Here is a 16,254-nt window from a genome sequence, read left to right on the forward strand (position 1 = left end):
TTCAGCCTTCTCTGCCTTCAAGCACTTATGATAAATCCATAGTTACCAACATTCACACTAGAAACCCTAATCCATTTTCATACTTTGACTTTTTATATTAATTTTCAAGAGACTTCATTATAAGGCAAAAATATAATAAAAAGCATTTGACAATTTCTAGAAACTGTCCTCAGCTATTAAATTGAGCATAAAGAAAATGAAAAATAATGTGGCTAAGCCCATTTAAAAGAAAAAAAATCTAGAACAACAATACAGTTTAAATATATAATGGACAAAAAGACGTCATTTATAATGGTAACAAGAATATAAAATATTAAGAATAAGGTTAAAAAGAAATGTGCTAAACTTAAGAGGAAAACTCAAAAACACTTCTGAAGAACACCAAGTCTTGAAAAATGGCAAGGTCCTTGAAGTAGGAAAAATCAGTGTAGTAAAAATGATTCTTCCCACCTTGATTCATAAATTTGATGCTATCCCAATAAGAATACAAATAGGCATTTGGTCAGGAACTAGTCAAGTTGATTGCTGAGACACATGCAAAACTAAACTGACAAGATGAACCATGAAAACTTGGGGTGGGAGAGGGGGGGAAAGATGGTCAATGAAGGGACATTAGCTCTACCAGAATTTAAAATACTGTAAGTGCTTCAAGCATTGGTACTAATAATTGTATATAATATTAATATTGGTGGCATTAATTTATGAATAGAGACATACCAATAGAAAGTCTAGAAATACATATAGGCATTTAGTATGTGGGAGAAGTGGTGTTGGGACAACTAGGTAGACATTTGGGAAACACCTTCCTATAGATGAAGTCTATACATCTTAAAAGAAAAAATTGAAAACTTGATAGCAACAACAATGTGGTGATGGCCAGAGGGAGGGGGGCAAGGTCTAGATGGAGGGAAACAAAAGGGGGGAGGGAAATAGGGGACATCTGTAATAGTGTCGGCAATAAAAATTAAGTGAAAAAATCTACTATCTTGTTAGCTGATATTTAATGGTTTCATTTGTTCTTTGTTTCTTTTTCCTCTTTTTATTCTTTCTCAAGGTTTTATTGGGCATTATTATTGTTTCATTCATCACTTCTATTTTTACTTGATGCTTGCTAGCTTGGTAGTGGGAAAGTGGGAGACGGGAGCATTCCCTTGTGTTCCAATAAATCCTCAATATTAGGTAGGCACTGTGACCCTTGGTCCTCATAAGCATTGGTCTTATAGGCTGTGGTCTTCATAGGCATTCCCGATCCTTCTCCAAACATAATTCTGGGCCTAGCAGGTATTCGTTTCCTTTCCCAAAAGTGGAGTGTCTTTGTTTTCCTTTTCGCCTTGCACGGCTGCAATGGCTTTCCACCAGTGCCCTCAGTTTCTGTTATCCTTCTTGAAGATCGAGACTTTTCTTCCTTAGGGAAATGGGGAGACATTTCTAGGAAAGTGTTGGCAGCGATTGTTGTCTGCCTACGCCAGCTAGCACATGGGAGAAACTTTCTTAGGACTTTTCTTTTCATCTTCCCTGTGAGCATCTGGTGGAGTCCTGGAAGGAAAAAAAATCTACAAGGGAGTGAGAACCTCCTATACTCAAAGCTCCAATCTTTAGCAATTCATTAAAAATGTCTAGTTTAATCTTACTGGCTTATGTGACTTTCAGCAGTGTCTGTCCCAGGTAAGCACAGGTTCAGATTTATTTCTCCCTGCAGCAGCTCCAGTATCTCTCCTAATTTGGGGCTAGCTGTTTGCCCTAAAATCTCAGTTTTCTGCTGGTTTCGAGAAAAGTCATTAATTTGCAATTTGTCTATCTTTCTTCTTATTGTAGGGATGCGAGCTCTACAGTCAATATCTCAGCTAAAACCAGAAGGCTGTTTATTAGTTTTCCAGGTGTACTGAGCAATGAGTGAAGAAAACAAGACGAAGTCGGTATAGCTAAGCTGACTTAAAATGGAGTCCGTGTAGTCAAGCTGACAAAACGTATTCAGATCAAATGAGCTAATGAATGAGAAATAGGTTTCATTTTCCTTTAGTCTGAAGTCTTAAACTTTTGAAACTTTCAGTTGTGCATCAATGCCTGGATATGATAGAGATAGATAGATATAGATGATTGATAGATAGATAGATAGATGATAGATAGATAGATAGATAGATAGATAGATAGATAGATATCACATAACCCTCTGAAGATATTAGGAAATAATGTTCATGTGTCCAGATCACCTACATCCATTATCTAGACCAGTGGTCGGCAAACTCATTAGTCAACAGAGCCAAATATCAACAGTACAAAGGTTGAACTTTCTTTTGAGAGCCAAAAACCGACCTCTGTGCATGGGCCACAAAGTTTCAATCACACCGTACGTGTGCGCCCACATGTGGTATTGTGTGGAAGAGCCACACTAAATGGGCCAAAGAGACACAGTGGCTTGTGAGTGGCAGTTTGCCAACCACTGATCTAGACCACCAGATACCTGGAAGATTACCATCTCAGACCAATCCATAGGCTAAGAATGCCAAATGATTTTTCTCAAAATTGAGCTTCTTACTATAAGAACACTCAGCTTTTCTTTCTTATTTTTAAACACTCTGGGTATTGCCTAGTTGTGTTTTGATTTGTAAATCCCAAGACCCTTGAATAAATCACTATTATTTATTCCTAGACCAAGCCTACTGATTCATTTACACTCTATCAACAGTGCTTATGTATTACATGCAATTTTTTTCCACAAAGAGGGGATATTGAAATATTGAAAGACTGTGTAAATCAAATCACAATTTAGCGTAACAATTTGCTGAATATTTTCTTAGAAAAACATAGAAAAATTTGAAAGTCCTATAATTTAATATCTAATCAAGGTTTCTGATCAGTGTGAAATAACTGGTATTCTTACCTGACTTGCTATAACTCCAAATAAAAAAAAGAACTTGTTTTCATTAACTTTTTGTTCTCATAACACATAAATGCCTGATGTCCATTTGGCCTTCTGAATAGGAGAAACTGCTCAAACCTGCATCATATTTTTTATCTTATATCATTGAATCAACCAGGTCCTCCATACCAGTGAGTGAAACTGAGAACACAGCAGGTGCTTAGCTGACCTACTTCCCTAGAGATGTCCTCTTTTATAGATGCCTACCTCTAATTAGGAATTTTCCAAACGTGATCTGAATTGAAGAAATGCTTCTATAAAACTAGGTAACATGCATTCAGAGAGATCAATATCCTCTACAGGCATAGTTCCCTGGCTGAAATCATCAAAAAAATGGCTTAGAGATGTTAGGCTATCATGTGAAAGTGTTCCTTTTAAAAACAAGACATTGTTTACAGAAAATGTTAACAGTTTGCTGGTAAAATGATTATTGTACACATTACATTATGTTAGTTCAGTATAAGAGTCCTTCCTTCTCTCCTCATATCTACCACTATTTCCTCTCCTTAAATAATATACAATAACTCAATAAAGCAGTATTGATAGATGAGCTTACAAAATAGTTGATGTGGCTGCTTTTTTTAAAAATCCTCACCCAAGGATATTTTGATTTTTAGAGAGAGAAATATCGATGTGAGAGAAACACCTGATTGGTTGCCTCCTGCACAAGCCCCGACCAGGGCCCGGGCTGGGAAGAAGCCTGCAACCGAGGTATGTGCCCTTGACTGGAATTGAACCTGGATGCTTTGGTCCACAGGCCAAAGCTCTATCCACTGAGCCAAACTGGCTAGAGCTTGATGTGGGGGTTTAAAATATATATATATAATTAACATTTCAAATGTGAACAACTGTTTATCATAATTACCTCCTTCCATCTTTCTTTTTTAAAAAAAATATATTTTATTGATTTTTTACAGAGAGGAAGGGAGAGAGATAGAGAGTTAGAAACATCGATGAGAGAATCATCGATCAGCTGCCTCTTACACACCCCCTGCTAGGGATATGCCCACAACCAAGGTACATGCCCTTGACCGGAATCGAACCCAGGACCCTTGAGTCCGCAGGCTGGCGCTCTATCCACTAAGCCAAACTGGTTTCGGCATCCTTCCATCTTTTACGCATACATTACCACAGCAAATCTAGCTTGTGCCCTAACACCTCGCTTCCTTTCTCCCAGAGTCTGCTAGTAGAGATATCGGTTCTTTTGACCCTGACCACACAGTTTTTCTTCTCACTTCTGGACCATATCTAGGTATTAAATACACTGCACACCAGTTTGAGGAAGGGTACTCATTCCAGTCCTAAGCTCATGTGCCCTCTGATTCATTGTCTGCCCTTTCTTACTCTGCTACATGTTTGGGGGATGGGGAAGTGAGAGGAGAAGGTTACCCCTGCTGAAGTTCCCACCAGATAGCCCTTGCTCCAGTTCCAATGTCTCACTAGGCAGCTCCCCACCCCCACCCCAGTGGTTCCAGTTCCTGCCCGGCAACCTCATCCCTAGACTCCGATAATACCACTTCTCCCTATGTCAGCCCTAGTGGTGGCAGTGGCTTCCTGCTATTGCTTATCACTAAGTTGCTTCATTGCACCCAGTTTGGCTTCTCAGCTCTTCCAACGCTTTGGTTCACAGTTGCCTCCTACTGAACTACTTGCCTCTTTTTTCCTGAGTGGACTTGGGGGACTTCATCTGTCATATCAGAGTTCCACCCTTTACCACATTTCCCCACAATAGATAAAAATCACTACAGCATTACCATCTTGTCTGTGTCTCTCTTCAGTGCCATCAACACTCTGCACAACACTGCCATTGAAAAATAGACAATTCTCTCATTCATACCATTGAAAAGAATTACTCTGGCTCATTCATAGCCTACTCTGTTAATGAATATAATTATTTCTTTCCAGAAGGAAACAGACAAAGGCCCAGCAGGTAATAATATCAGTTATTTCAAACTGATCAGTGGTTCAGCATTGACCCACGAACCAGGAGATAACAGTTTGATTACCAGTCGGGCCACATGCGTGGGTTACAGGCTTGATCCCCAGTGTGGGGCATGCAGAAGGCAGCCAGATTGATGATTCTCTCTCATCATTGATGTTTATCCCTCTCCCTTCTTTTCTCTGAAATTAATAAAAAACATTAAAAAATAGTATCAGACAAAGTGTTTAAATAATTATTACATTTATGTTCAAAAATTTAAGCAGAGACATTGAAGATATAAAAAGACCCAAAATGGAACTTCTAAGCATAATAACTACAATAGCTCAGATGAAAAACATACTGGGTAGAATTCATGGCAGATTAGATATTGTGAAAGAAAAGATGGGTTAACAAGGACACAGCAAAAAAATAAATAAAACACACAGAAAAAAATATGAAAATACACTAGTGAGCTGTAGAACTTGAAGTAGTCTAAGGTACAGGCAACTGGAGCACATAACTATGGAAAGGATAAAAGGAATATATGAAGAAATAATGGCCGATTTTCCCCCCAAACTTAATGAAAACCATAAAACCACACACCCTGGAAATCAGATAAATCCCAAGCAAAAGAAACATAAAGGAAACTATGCCACAGTCAATTATAAGTAATCTGCTCAAAACCAATAATAAATAGAAAATCCTAAAAGCAACCAGAGGAGAAAGATGTCACATTCAGAGGAACAAAGACAAGGATGAGAAACAACATAAACAAAAAGATGATGGAGCGAAAAATAGAGAAAAGGGAAAAAACAGCCTAGAATTCTATATCCAGCAAAACATCTTTCAAATGAAGACATATTTACACATACAAAAATAAAGACATATTTACATATACAAAAGCTGAAAATATTTATCAGCAACCCACACTACAATAATTGCTAAAGCATACCCTCCTGGCAGAAGGAAAATGACACCAGATGGAAATAAGAAACACTGGACTGCAAAATACTGGAAATGGTATATAAATATCAACAATATATTATTCTTATAAGAGTTATTCCTTATTATTTAAGTGTCTTTAAAAGATAACTGTTTAAAGTAATAACAATGAATTGTGGTATTTATACCCTGTGAAAGTAAAACCCATAGGGGAAAAAAAATAAAAGAGGTTTAGAGGGGAGAAATGGAAGTATACTATTGTAACATCCTTAGACTAAATCTGAAGTGGTATAATATCACTTCAAGGTAGACTGTGATAAGTTAAAGACGTATACTATAAATCTTGAACAACTAAAATAACAAAATTATGTGTTCAGAGATCATAATAAAATAATCTGGCCACTCAGTGTAAATCACAGATTTAAATGTGAAATACAAAACCATAAGACTTTTAGAACAAAACATAGGAGAAAACCTTCTTGACCTGGGGCTAAGCTATGAGTTTTCAGACATGACACCAAAAGCACAATCAATAAAAAGGAAAAGTTAATAAATTGAATTTCATTAAAATTTAAAACTCTTGCTCTGCAAAAGACGCTGTTACGATAATGAAAGCACAAGCTACAGAATGGGAGAGAATATTTGCAAATTACATATCTAACAAAGGAACTGCATCCAAAATGTATAAAGAACTCTAAGTGCAAAGAAAAACAATATTAAACAATACAATTAGAAAATGGGCAAGAAACTTGAACAGTCACTTGAAAAAGGATATATGAATGGCAAATAAGCACATAAAAACACGTTCAACCTTAGGGAAATGCAAACTAAAACCACAATGAGATACCACTACATATCTATTAGAATGAATACAATTAAAAATGCTAACAATATTAAGTGCTGGAGAGAATATGGAGCAACTGGCACTCCTACACATCACTAGATAGAATGTACAGCCACTCCAGAAAACAGTTTGGCATTTTCCTTATAAAGTTAAACTTACTCTTACCCTATAACCCAACAATCCCATTCCTAGCTATTTACCATAGAAAAATGAAAAGTTATGTTCACATAAAAACCCATAAACTAATGTCTATAGTAGCTCTATTCATAATCACACACAAAATTGGAAACAACCCAGTTGTCCTTCAACTGGCAAATGAATAAACAACCTGTGATGTCCATAAAATGGAATCTGACTCAGCAATAAAAATGATAGAGCGTCACCCTGTGGACTGAAGGGTCCTAGGTTAAATTTCAGTCAAGGGCATGTAATGGTTGCAGGCACATCCCCAGTGGGAGGTGTGTAGGAGGCAGCTGATCGATGTTTCTCTCTCATGGATGTTTCTAACTCTCTATCCCTCTCCCTTCCTGTCTGTAAAAAAAATCAATAAAATATATTTTTAAAAATAAAAATAAATTTAAAAATGAACTAACTATAGATAACATGTAATAATATGGGTGAATCTCAAAGGCATTATGCTGAGTGCAAAAAACTAATACCAAAAGATTAGATACTGAAAGGTCCCCTTTCTACAACATATTTGAAAAGACAAAACTATAGTGATGGAGAATAAGGTCAGTAGTTGTCAGAGTGAGATGGTAGCATGAGAGTTTTAGGATGATGGAACTAGTGTTTGTTTCGATTGTGGCAGTGGTTGCACAGATCTACACAAATGTTACAATCCATACAACTGTGCATCAAAAGTCAATTTTACTTGTGACAATTTAAAAATAAAATAATAAATCTAAAAAAAAATAGTCATTTTAAAAATAAAAGTGTGGATGACACAAAATAAAAGAGTGTGCCCGCAGGAACACCACGTGTAATCTGCAGGAAAGAGTTAACACAGTAGGCCTGACATTGTTATCTCTAGGAGGACCTGCTTGCATCATTGGTCCTGGGAACTTGACCTATAAAATATTCCGTATGCTCCTAAATGAGAGGGTTGCTTTGTGTGCCTGGAACACTGAATTCTGCCATACCAGCCTGGTTAAATTAATTGTTTCTGCAAGTGTGATTTATGGTGAACACCTGCTTTCTTTCTGGGAGTCAGAAATTTCAGTAAGATAAGTCCCAATAAAAAAAAAAAAAAAAAAAAAAAAAAAAAAAAAAAGTCTGCGTCTTAAGCAAGCTTCCTGAGGCAGAAACACTAGGCATGAGTTTAACTGTTGGAGGAAGAAGCTTGCTCTTTGAAAGCCCGCCCTAATCCCCTGAGGGAGAACTTTAGAAACCTACAGCTAGATTCTTCCACATTCCACCTCTTACATCTTTTTCTCTTGCCGATCCTGCTGCGGATCCTATCACTGTAATAAATCATAACTACAGCTACAAATGTCTCGGAATCCCATGAGTCTTTCTAGCAAATCACTAAATGTGTGGACGATCGTCAGATGCCCAAAACAGTTAGCAAATGTAAGTGGTACTTTAAATGTTAACCCTTTCCTGCCGAAACCGGTTTGGCTCAGTGGTAGAGCCTCGGTCTGTGGACTGAGGGGTCCCAGGTTCGATTCCGGTCGAGGGCATGTGCATTGGTTGTGGGCACGTCTCCGGCGGGGGGTGTGCAGGAGGCAGCTGATCGATGTTTCTCTCTCATTGATGTTTCTGATTCTCTATCCCTCTCTTTTCCTCTCTGTGAAAAAATCAATAAAATATATATTAAAAATAAAAAATAAATAATAAATAAATGTTAACCCTTTCCTAAAACCCTTTCTCTAGGACTGTACTGCCTATTCTTCAGCGTCTTTTAGAATCCCAAGCAATGCCATATCCACTGTAGTCATAAACATCTGCCTTGGGTCCTTGAAACAGCCTCGTATGTCACATCAAGTTCCAAGTGGAAGTCAGAGCCTGGTGTAAGTAAAAGGTACAATTAGGTTCAGTAGCAAATAACAAGGACACGTTTCTCTCTCACATATAAGGAGTCCAGAAGTATGAAGACCTGGCATGGCGGCTCTATGCTATCAGAGACCCCAGCTCCATTTATAGGGTGTCTCCAAAAACATATATACACACTTTGAATAATTATAAAGGCAGTGTTTCTTTTTTCCCTTTTATTAAATATATTTTTATTGATTCCAGAGAGGAAGGGAGAGAGAGATAGAAACATCGATGAGAAAAAATCATTGATCGGCTGCCTCCTGCACAACTCCTATTGGAGATTGTGCCCTTAACCAGAATTAAACCCAGGACCCTTTAGTCCGCAAGCTGTTGCCCTATCCACTGAGCCAAACCAGCTAGGACTCACCAACAACTTTTTTAAAAATATATTTTTTCATTGATTTCAGAGAGGAAGGGAGAGGGGGGGAGAGAGAGAGAGAGAGAGAGAAACATCAATGATGTGAGAGAATTATTGATAGGCTGCATGCCCCCTACAGAATTAAACACAGGACCCTTCAGTCCGCAAGCTATTGCCCTATCCACTGAGCCAAACCAGCTAAGACTTACCTACAACTCTTGAATTCATTGAACATCCTTATCTAAAGCATTATCATTGGGGTTGTGAAATGGTGATGTTCTAATTGCATCATTCTAAAAAAGGTCATCTTCTGAAAGTTCTAAGAAACACTTTCAGGGGAAAACATCATTTGAAAAAAAAACACACACACACACTTTTAAATAACTAATGCTACCTCACCACATAACTATAATCTATTTCTAATTCATTTCTTGCTACATAGAAGCCATTTGCTTTATTTTAAAGCAACGTTCAATTGCAAAAGTAATGTGTCATTATTATAGGAATTTCAGGCCACTCAGAAGAATATAAAGGAACAAGTAACATCTCCCTCCATTCTCCAACAACTGGTCCCACTGCCAAAATATACCAACTGCTAAGTTTGTGTATCTTTCCAGAGAAGCACACATGTCATATATAAATGTCTAGACAGTGTATGTATATATACATATATATCCTATATAACAAAAGGCTAATATGAACATTTTTATGTGTGCTGACCACCAGGGAGTGGCATGGAATGAAGGAAGGCCCCAGATGACAGCTGGCAGCCAGGGAAAGCAAGGCCCTAATCCGCCCTGTTCACCAGCTAAGCCTAGGGACCCTACCCATGCACGAATTTCGTGCACCGGGCCTCTAGTATTACATAAAAGAGATAATACTACACATGCTGTTCTGTGCCTTGTTTTTTCCACAACAATATATGTGGACAGCTGCCTTTAACCAGTGCCTTCTTGATGAGGTATTGCAACAAATCCTTGTTTCTACTGCAACAAATACTGCAGTGCAAGTAACATAACATGCTAATTAATGCCAGGATTTCTGAAGAAGAAAGTGTACGAATTGAGTCTTTTGGATAAAAGAGCAAGGTACCTATACTGTACATTTTTTTCTAGTTATTAACAAATAGCCTACCGAAAAATTACTGGTCTCCTCATCCCCCTAACTGTATCCGAATGCATTGTCAAATTATAGCAGGCCTTTATGGAATGAACCAACCCCAAATAGCAATGCTGAGCAAAGAATCACAAAGTCTAAAGTGAGAGTGGAAACTAATATTTACCAGTGTTTAAGTACCAGAAACTGTCCCCGCCTTTAGAGTACCTCTTTCATGCAATGACCCTGTAAGGTGAGTGGCATTGTCTCCATTTTTTTAATGACTTTATTTGAACCAAACTGACGATGTGCAGGGAAGCAAGATGTCCTTGCCTCCACTTCTGATAAGAGGAAATAAAGGCTCAGAGAGCTTATTCCTTGTCATACACAGCTTTGTAAGTAACCAGGCCAGCATTTGAACCAACATGTGACCACACAGCGCTGCCCCAAACTAGGGCCAAAAGTGATGAGTTCTTAAAAAAAAATGAGTGCTCCTGATTAACCAGGAAGAAGGTGATACCAAAACGTTTGCTCACAGGGTCGTATGTTTACTCCATGCTACTGCAGAAAGTCCTATTTCTCCCATTCAGACTCTGCCTATGAACCCACTCTCAGGCTGTGCTTAGCAATCCAGCTCCTACAAAGCAACAATGAGGCTACGGGCCACAGACCCTGGAGGGGCCGACCCACATGGGCTTGGAAAGTTGATAGGCTGATAGGCGGGGAGCAAGGGGGTGGGGGGGACAAGAAGCAGGTGGCAGGCTGGCGTGGCCAAGTTAGATATTTTGGAGCCGTATCAGTTGTCACAGAAACATTATGGGGGAAGTGGAACTACGGTACACATGAGGGAGAACCACAATTAACTGACACAGTCTGTTTATACCAGCTTTCCCTGCCTCGAACACTTGCTATTTCTGCCGCACAGACATGCTGTGCCCAGTAACTTTAGGATGGCACTTAATCACTACACAGCCAGACAGCTGGGAGCTCCCTGCCCTGACAAAACAGGTTAGACTGGTGGCCTTGCTCCCGTGGCAAGGTCTGGGGCGCTGCTTTCAACTTCCCTGGAGTCTGGTCTGTGGTCACCTTTCCTTGCAGCTGTCTGGGGCTTCTGTCAGGGAGGAGTGCTTACAGCTCTCCCCTGGTCGATGGGGAAGTTCTTTCTGTTTCGATGGTAAGCATTCACAGGGTGTCTGTCTCTTATTGTTCTTAGGTCCTTTGCACCAAAGTAAGTGTTGTAATTAGATCTATTTGTACACTCCACTCCTAATGCAATACCAGCTATTCATTGGTAATAATGGGATAAAAAGAAGGAGAGAGGGAGGGCAAGAATCTTCCCCTTCCCCCATATTGTCTCAATTCCAGGAACAGGGCTCTGGAAACTCCATGGATACAGACAATGGAAAGGTCACAGAAAACTGACAACATAATGCGATGTAAATAGGGAGAAGTTGGTATCAAATTGGATGATCTGAGGAGCATCTTAAAATACCATCATAAATGCCACAGAAAGAAGGCATGGACACACTGCCATAGTTTGAAAATCAAATAGCACAAAAGGGTAGAGAGTGCTGTCTCCCGCCCACCCCTATGTCACGGACACCTAGTTCCTACCCACTCTCCTGCTCACCAAGGAAACCAATGTGACTTCGTCTATTGCATATCCTTCCACAGATATTTTATGACTATACTGGCAAATATATATATATTATCCCAATTCATTTCAATTCATTACTACATATATAAAAGCCTTCCCACTCAGATTAAAGTACCACTTAAATATTTTTAAGTTGCAGATATTAGATTTTTAGGTTTGTTTTGTGTTGTTTTTTTTAATTTCAGAGACAGGAATGAAGAGGGAGAGAGATATGTAAATATCAATGATGAGAGAGAATCATCAATCAGCTGCCTCAGGCACGCCCCTACCAGGGATCGAGCCTGTAACCAGGGCATGTGCCCTCGACCAGGAATTGAACTGTGATCTCCTAGTTCCGTGATTGGCAAACTGAGACTTGAGAGCCACATGCGACTCTTTGGCCCCTTGAATATGGCTCTTTCACAAAATACCATGGCCTGAGCGAGTCTAATTTGAAGACGTGGCATTAGAAGAAGTTTAAGTTTTAAAAATTTGGCTCTCAAAAGAAATTTCAATTGTTGTCCTGTTGATATTGGGCTCTGTTGACCAATGAGTTTGCCGACCACTGGCCTAGTTCATAGATCAATGCTCAACAACTGAGAAACACCAGCCGGGCAGAAATTAGGTGTTGTTGTTTTTTTATTTCAAAATGAAGAGTTTTGAAATTCACAGTTGAACTCTTTCACTCATAAAAATTTGCCCACATGCAAAAGTTAAATTGTTTACCTCCAGAAATGAAGCTGGTCATCAGCATGCAGCAACAGTTGTTTTTATCCTTTATTACTCAGAGGCAATAGGACAATTACTCACTTCCTCTATTGATCTCGACCAATGCAATCTGATTTCTTAATATTAAAAAAGAGAAGTCCTGAAAAATCTGTACTGCATCTACGTAAGTGTCCAAAGATTTTCATACTAAATTTTTTATCAGAATCACAACAGTCTTCAGTACATAATGCATAATGGGCTAATCAGATGACATTAGAATTCAGATTGGGGAAGCATCTTGAAACAGAGAGTAAATATCCCTAAAAGAGAAAAATGTTTTCTTACAATTATAGGCAACCACATCAAAATATTAGTATTTGGTATAACCCAGGACATCATATATTGACAAACGAAATCTCTTCATGCATTTCAAAGCAACACTAAGACCCAAAGACAGAGTACAAAAATGACACGGCACGCTATGAGATGATGTTGCCTTTTCTGAACAATCATCAATTAAACTAGATTCTGGTGACACGAAATGAAACAACACAGTGTAGCTTGGCTCCAGTGGCTAAAAGCTTGTGATGAGTTTAAAAAGCACCTATCAGCAAAGGAAAATTCCACTGCTGTTTCTAAGCCTCAAGACAAAGGTGACTGAGCTCCTAAGAACACGGGGTACTCCTCAAAAAATGTATTTTTAAATCCCCATTTCTTGTCTATGCACTTGAGTATGTGCTTAGGAGCCTGTCAAAGCTACCTTCTAACGGTATTTCACCTTGTACTCTAATGAATTGGATATAGGGGATATAAAAGAAAAATATTTTCAAGGCCACATAATATAAAGGCAGTCTTCATTTGCTTTAGGGCTCAGAGTCCATGGTCAGAAATGACAACATTCTTGAACACCACACGCTGCTCTCTGCTCAGGAAACCCCCTAGCTTAACTGCAGCCTTGGCTCCAAACATTTGTCACCAACTGACACAGACCACAGAGCTCAAGTACGGCCAGGCAAACAGGCCAAGGATTATACCTGGAATTTGCTACAAGCAGACTCAGTGTTGGGCCCGGTCCTGTTTCAATTCAACATCTGTGGGGGCCGATGCCCCCTCAAAAGCCCGGGGCTCCCGACAGCACTTCCTAAACTGGGTGGCCGAGAGCCTGGGCTGGCAGCAACCAATCCAGAACCATGAGGAAGCAAGGCCCGGGGCCAAGGGTAATTTTCACATTAAAGATTAAGGCGCCTGCTTTCCATTCGCTCCTGGATGGATATGGAGTGGAGAGATCGCTCCAGGAGAAGCGATCGAGCCAAACGCTGTCTATTGGGAACTGCTGTAAAGCGGGCTCATCCATTTCACATGAGGACGCCGGCACAGGCTTGCGCTCCGCTGTGTTAAATTCAATTGGAATACTGGTCCCAGTTTGGGGTCCTGGAAGGGGCGCAGGCAGGGGGGGCTTGGAGGGGGAGAGGGGGAGCATTCAGATGATGGCTAAATGACACCTCTGTAATGACAGGAGGTTTGTACGGGCCTCTGTGCATGTGACACACCACGTGCCATCAAACCAGACAAGGAAGGCTGACGCCCCAAGGAAAACCACTACTTTGCCTGTTCATACGCTCACAAACGCTTCTTCAGATGTGTCGGTCTGGGGAAAACAAAGCTCCTCTCCGCCCCAGAAGGCAGGGACCCGGTCTAACTTCCCACCCGGACACGAGGGGGAAAGGCGTGCGGACACGCTGATGGGTGCTGACCACACTCACCTTCCTGGGCGCTCCGTGTCCCCACTTTACTCACCAGAGACCAGGACACACCGGCCTCCGAAGTGGAGGCCCAGACAGGTCGACCATGGACTTGGCACCCATCCACCAGGCCCCACCAGCCCACACCAAGCCCAGCCCTCAGCCCCGGTCCCCACCCTCCTGTGGCCTGACTCCTGGGGTATCACCCCCTCTTGCCAGGTCAAACCCCTCCTCACTGAGCTGAACTGGGGCGGGGGTCCCGGTCGCGATGGGGGGCGGGGGCCAGCCAGAACCCGGGGCACAGAACCAGGCCCCCTCTGTGCCTTCCCTTTTCCTGCTTCCCCATGAAGAGACGTGGAAATGGAAATGGGGTGGGACTCTTCTGCCCGGGAACAGAAGCCCAGCAAATGCAGACATTGACCTTGGGAGCCCACACCGTCTCCGCGGGAAAAGGAACGAGACACGTTGAGAGTGTAGGCAGGACAGCGGGGGGGGGGGGGGGGGGGGGGGGGCCGCGGCGGCCGGGCCCAGGGGTGTCGGGGCGGTGGGCTCCGGGGGGGGGGGGTGCTCACCATAGATCATGGCCAGCCCGGTCTCGTGCAGGAAGCGCACCCGGCGGTGCTTGAAGAGCCAGATGGTGAGGATGGTGAGCGTGAGCAGCAGGATGAAGGTGAGCAGGCTCACGCTGTCCTGCCGGTGGCTCTCCTCCGCCTCCTGCTCCGTGTCCAGCTCCTCCATGGCGCTGCTGTCCTCGGCCGCCGCCCCAGAGGAGGAGGCCGCGGCCGCCCCACGCAGCCCCCGACCCAGCAGCAGCGGCGGCAGCAGCAGCAGCAGCAGCCGCGGGGGCAGCGCCCGGGCCGCCCGCCCCAGGCCCCGGCGCGCCGCGTCACCCCCGGGCTCCATGGTCCCCGCCGCCCGCGCCGCCCGCGCGCCGATCGGCAGCCCGCGCCGTCGGTGGGTTGACTTGGCGCCGCCGACCTGCCAGCCCGAGTGGCGGTGGCCGCGGCTCCTCCTCCTGCGGGCGGCCGGCCGGGGGAGGGGAGCGCGCAGTGCGCAGGATCCCCAAGCGCCGCCCCCCGCCCGCGCACCTGTTCCCCGGGCCGCGGGGCCCAGCGTGGGCTCGCCGCTGGAGCGGGGCTGGCCGTGGTCCTCCCACCCACTGCCCAGCCCGCCAGCCCCTGGCCTCTCTGCGCGCGCGCCACCCCCCCCCCCCGCCCCCTCCTGGCGTACCTGGCCAGGCCCTCTGGTTCCTGGAGTCCCAGAATCTGCCAGGCTTCATTCAAACCTCTGCCTTAGTCTGCCATAAAATGGGGACCCACGGGGGTGGGGATATGGGGAGAGCGTTGAAATGCATCCTTTACCCCTTGGGAAATAGACTGACTTCTTAATTCTGGGAAAGGGTGTTTTGTTTTAATATGTTTTATTGATTTTCTACAGAGAGGAAGGGAGAAGGAGAGAGACTTAGAAACATCAATGGGGGATGATGATCACAGGGCGGTGGGGGCATATGTAGGGAGGGGTTTGGGATGGGAATGGGGGGATGAGAACAATTATGTGATACCATAATCAATAAAAAGAAAAAAAAAAAAAGAAACATCAATCAGCTGCCTTCTGCACACCTCCCGCAACCAAGGTACATGCCCTTGATCGGAATTGAACCTGGGACCCTTCAGTCTGCAGGCCTACACTCTATCCACTGAGCCAAAATGGTCAGGGCTGAGAAAGGGTTTTAAGGAACTGAACATTTACCATTCCCCGCAGATGAGCAGCGGGGGGAGGGGGGTGGGGAAAGCCTGGTGGTCAGTTTACCTTGACCTTTTGGTAGCCCAGAAAATCTTTGGAGGGTTCTCAGGACTAGGCCCACCTCTGGGGGAAAAATTATAAAGTGTCTGAAGCATAAAACCTCAAGGAAGAAGAGAGACCAAATTGTGAAATCGCTGAATCCCCAGGGCCTACCACTGAATTCATATAGTGTTTATTGAAACACATACCAACTGCCCAGATTTCTCGCCCAGAGGCGTTTGCACTTTTAAGAGGATTCACTGGAGAAA

General features: G+C 42.6%; 1 protein-coding gene across 2 annotated transcripts in view; it reads right to left on the minus strand.

Annotated features, from left to right (window-relative positions):
- SLC9A7 (solute carrier family 9 member A7) overlaps positions 1 to 15,216 on the minus strand; it is a 106,511-nt gene extending 91,295 nt beyond the window's left edge. For both annotated transcript variants that reach the window (XM_084870581.1, XM_084870580.1), the window contains exon 1: positions 14,776 to 15,216. In XM_084870581.1, coding sequence (XP_084726707.1) covers positions 14,776 to 15,106 — 331 coding nt within the window. In that variant the 5' untranslated portion in view covers positions 15,107 to 15,216. The remainder of the gene's footprint in view (positions 1 to 14,775) is intronic.
- Between the last annotated feature and the right edge of the window lie 1,038 nt (positions 15,217 to 16,254).

Source organism: Pipistrellus hanaki, assembly GCF_964339955.1.
Source record: "Pipistrellus hanaki genome assembly, chromosome: X".
Taxonomy (NCBI): Eukaryota; Metazoa; Chordata; class Mammalia; order Chiroptera; family Vespertilionidae; genus Pipistrellus; species Pipistrellus hanaki.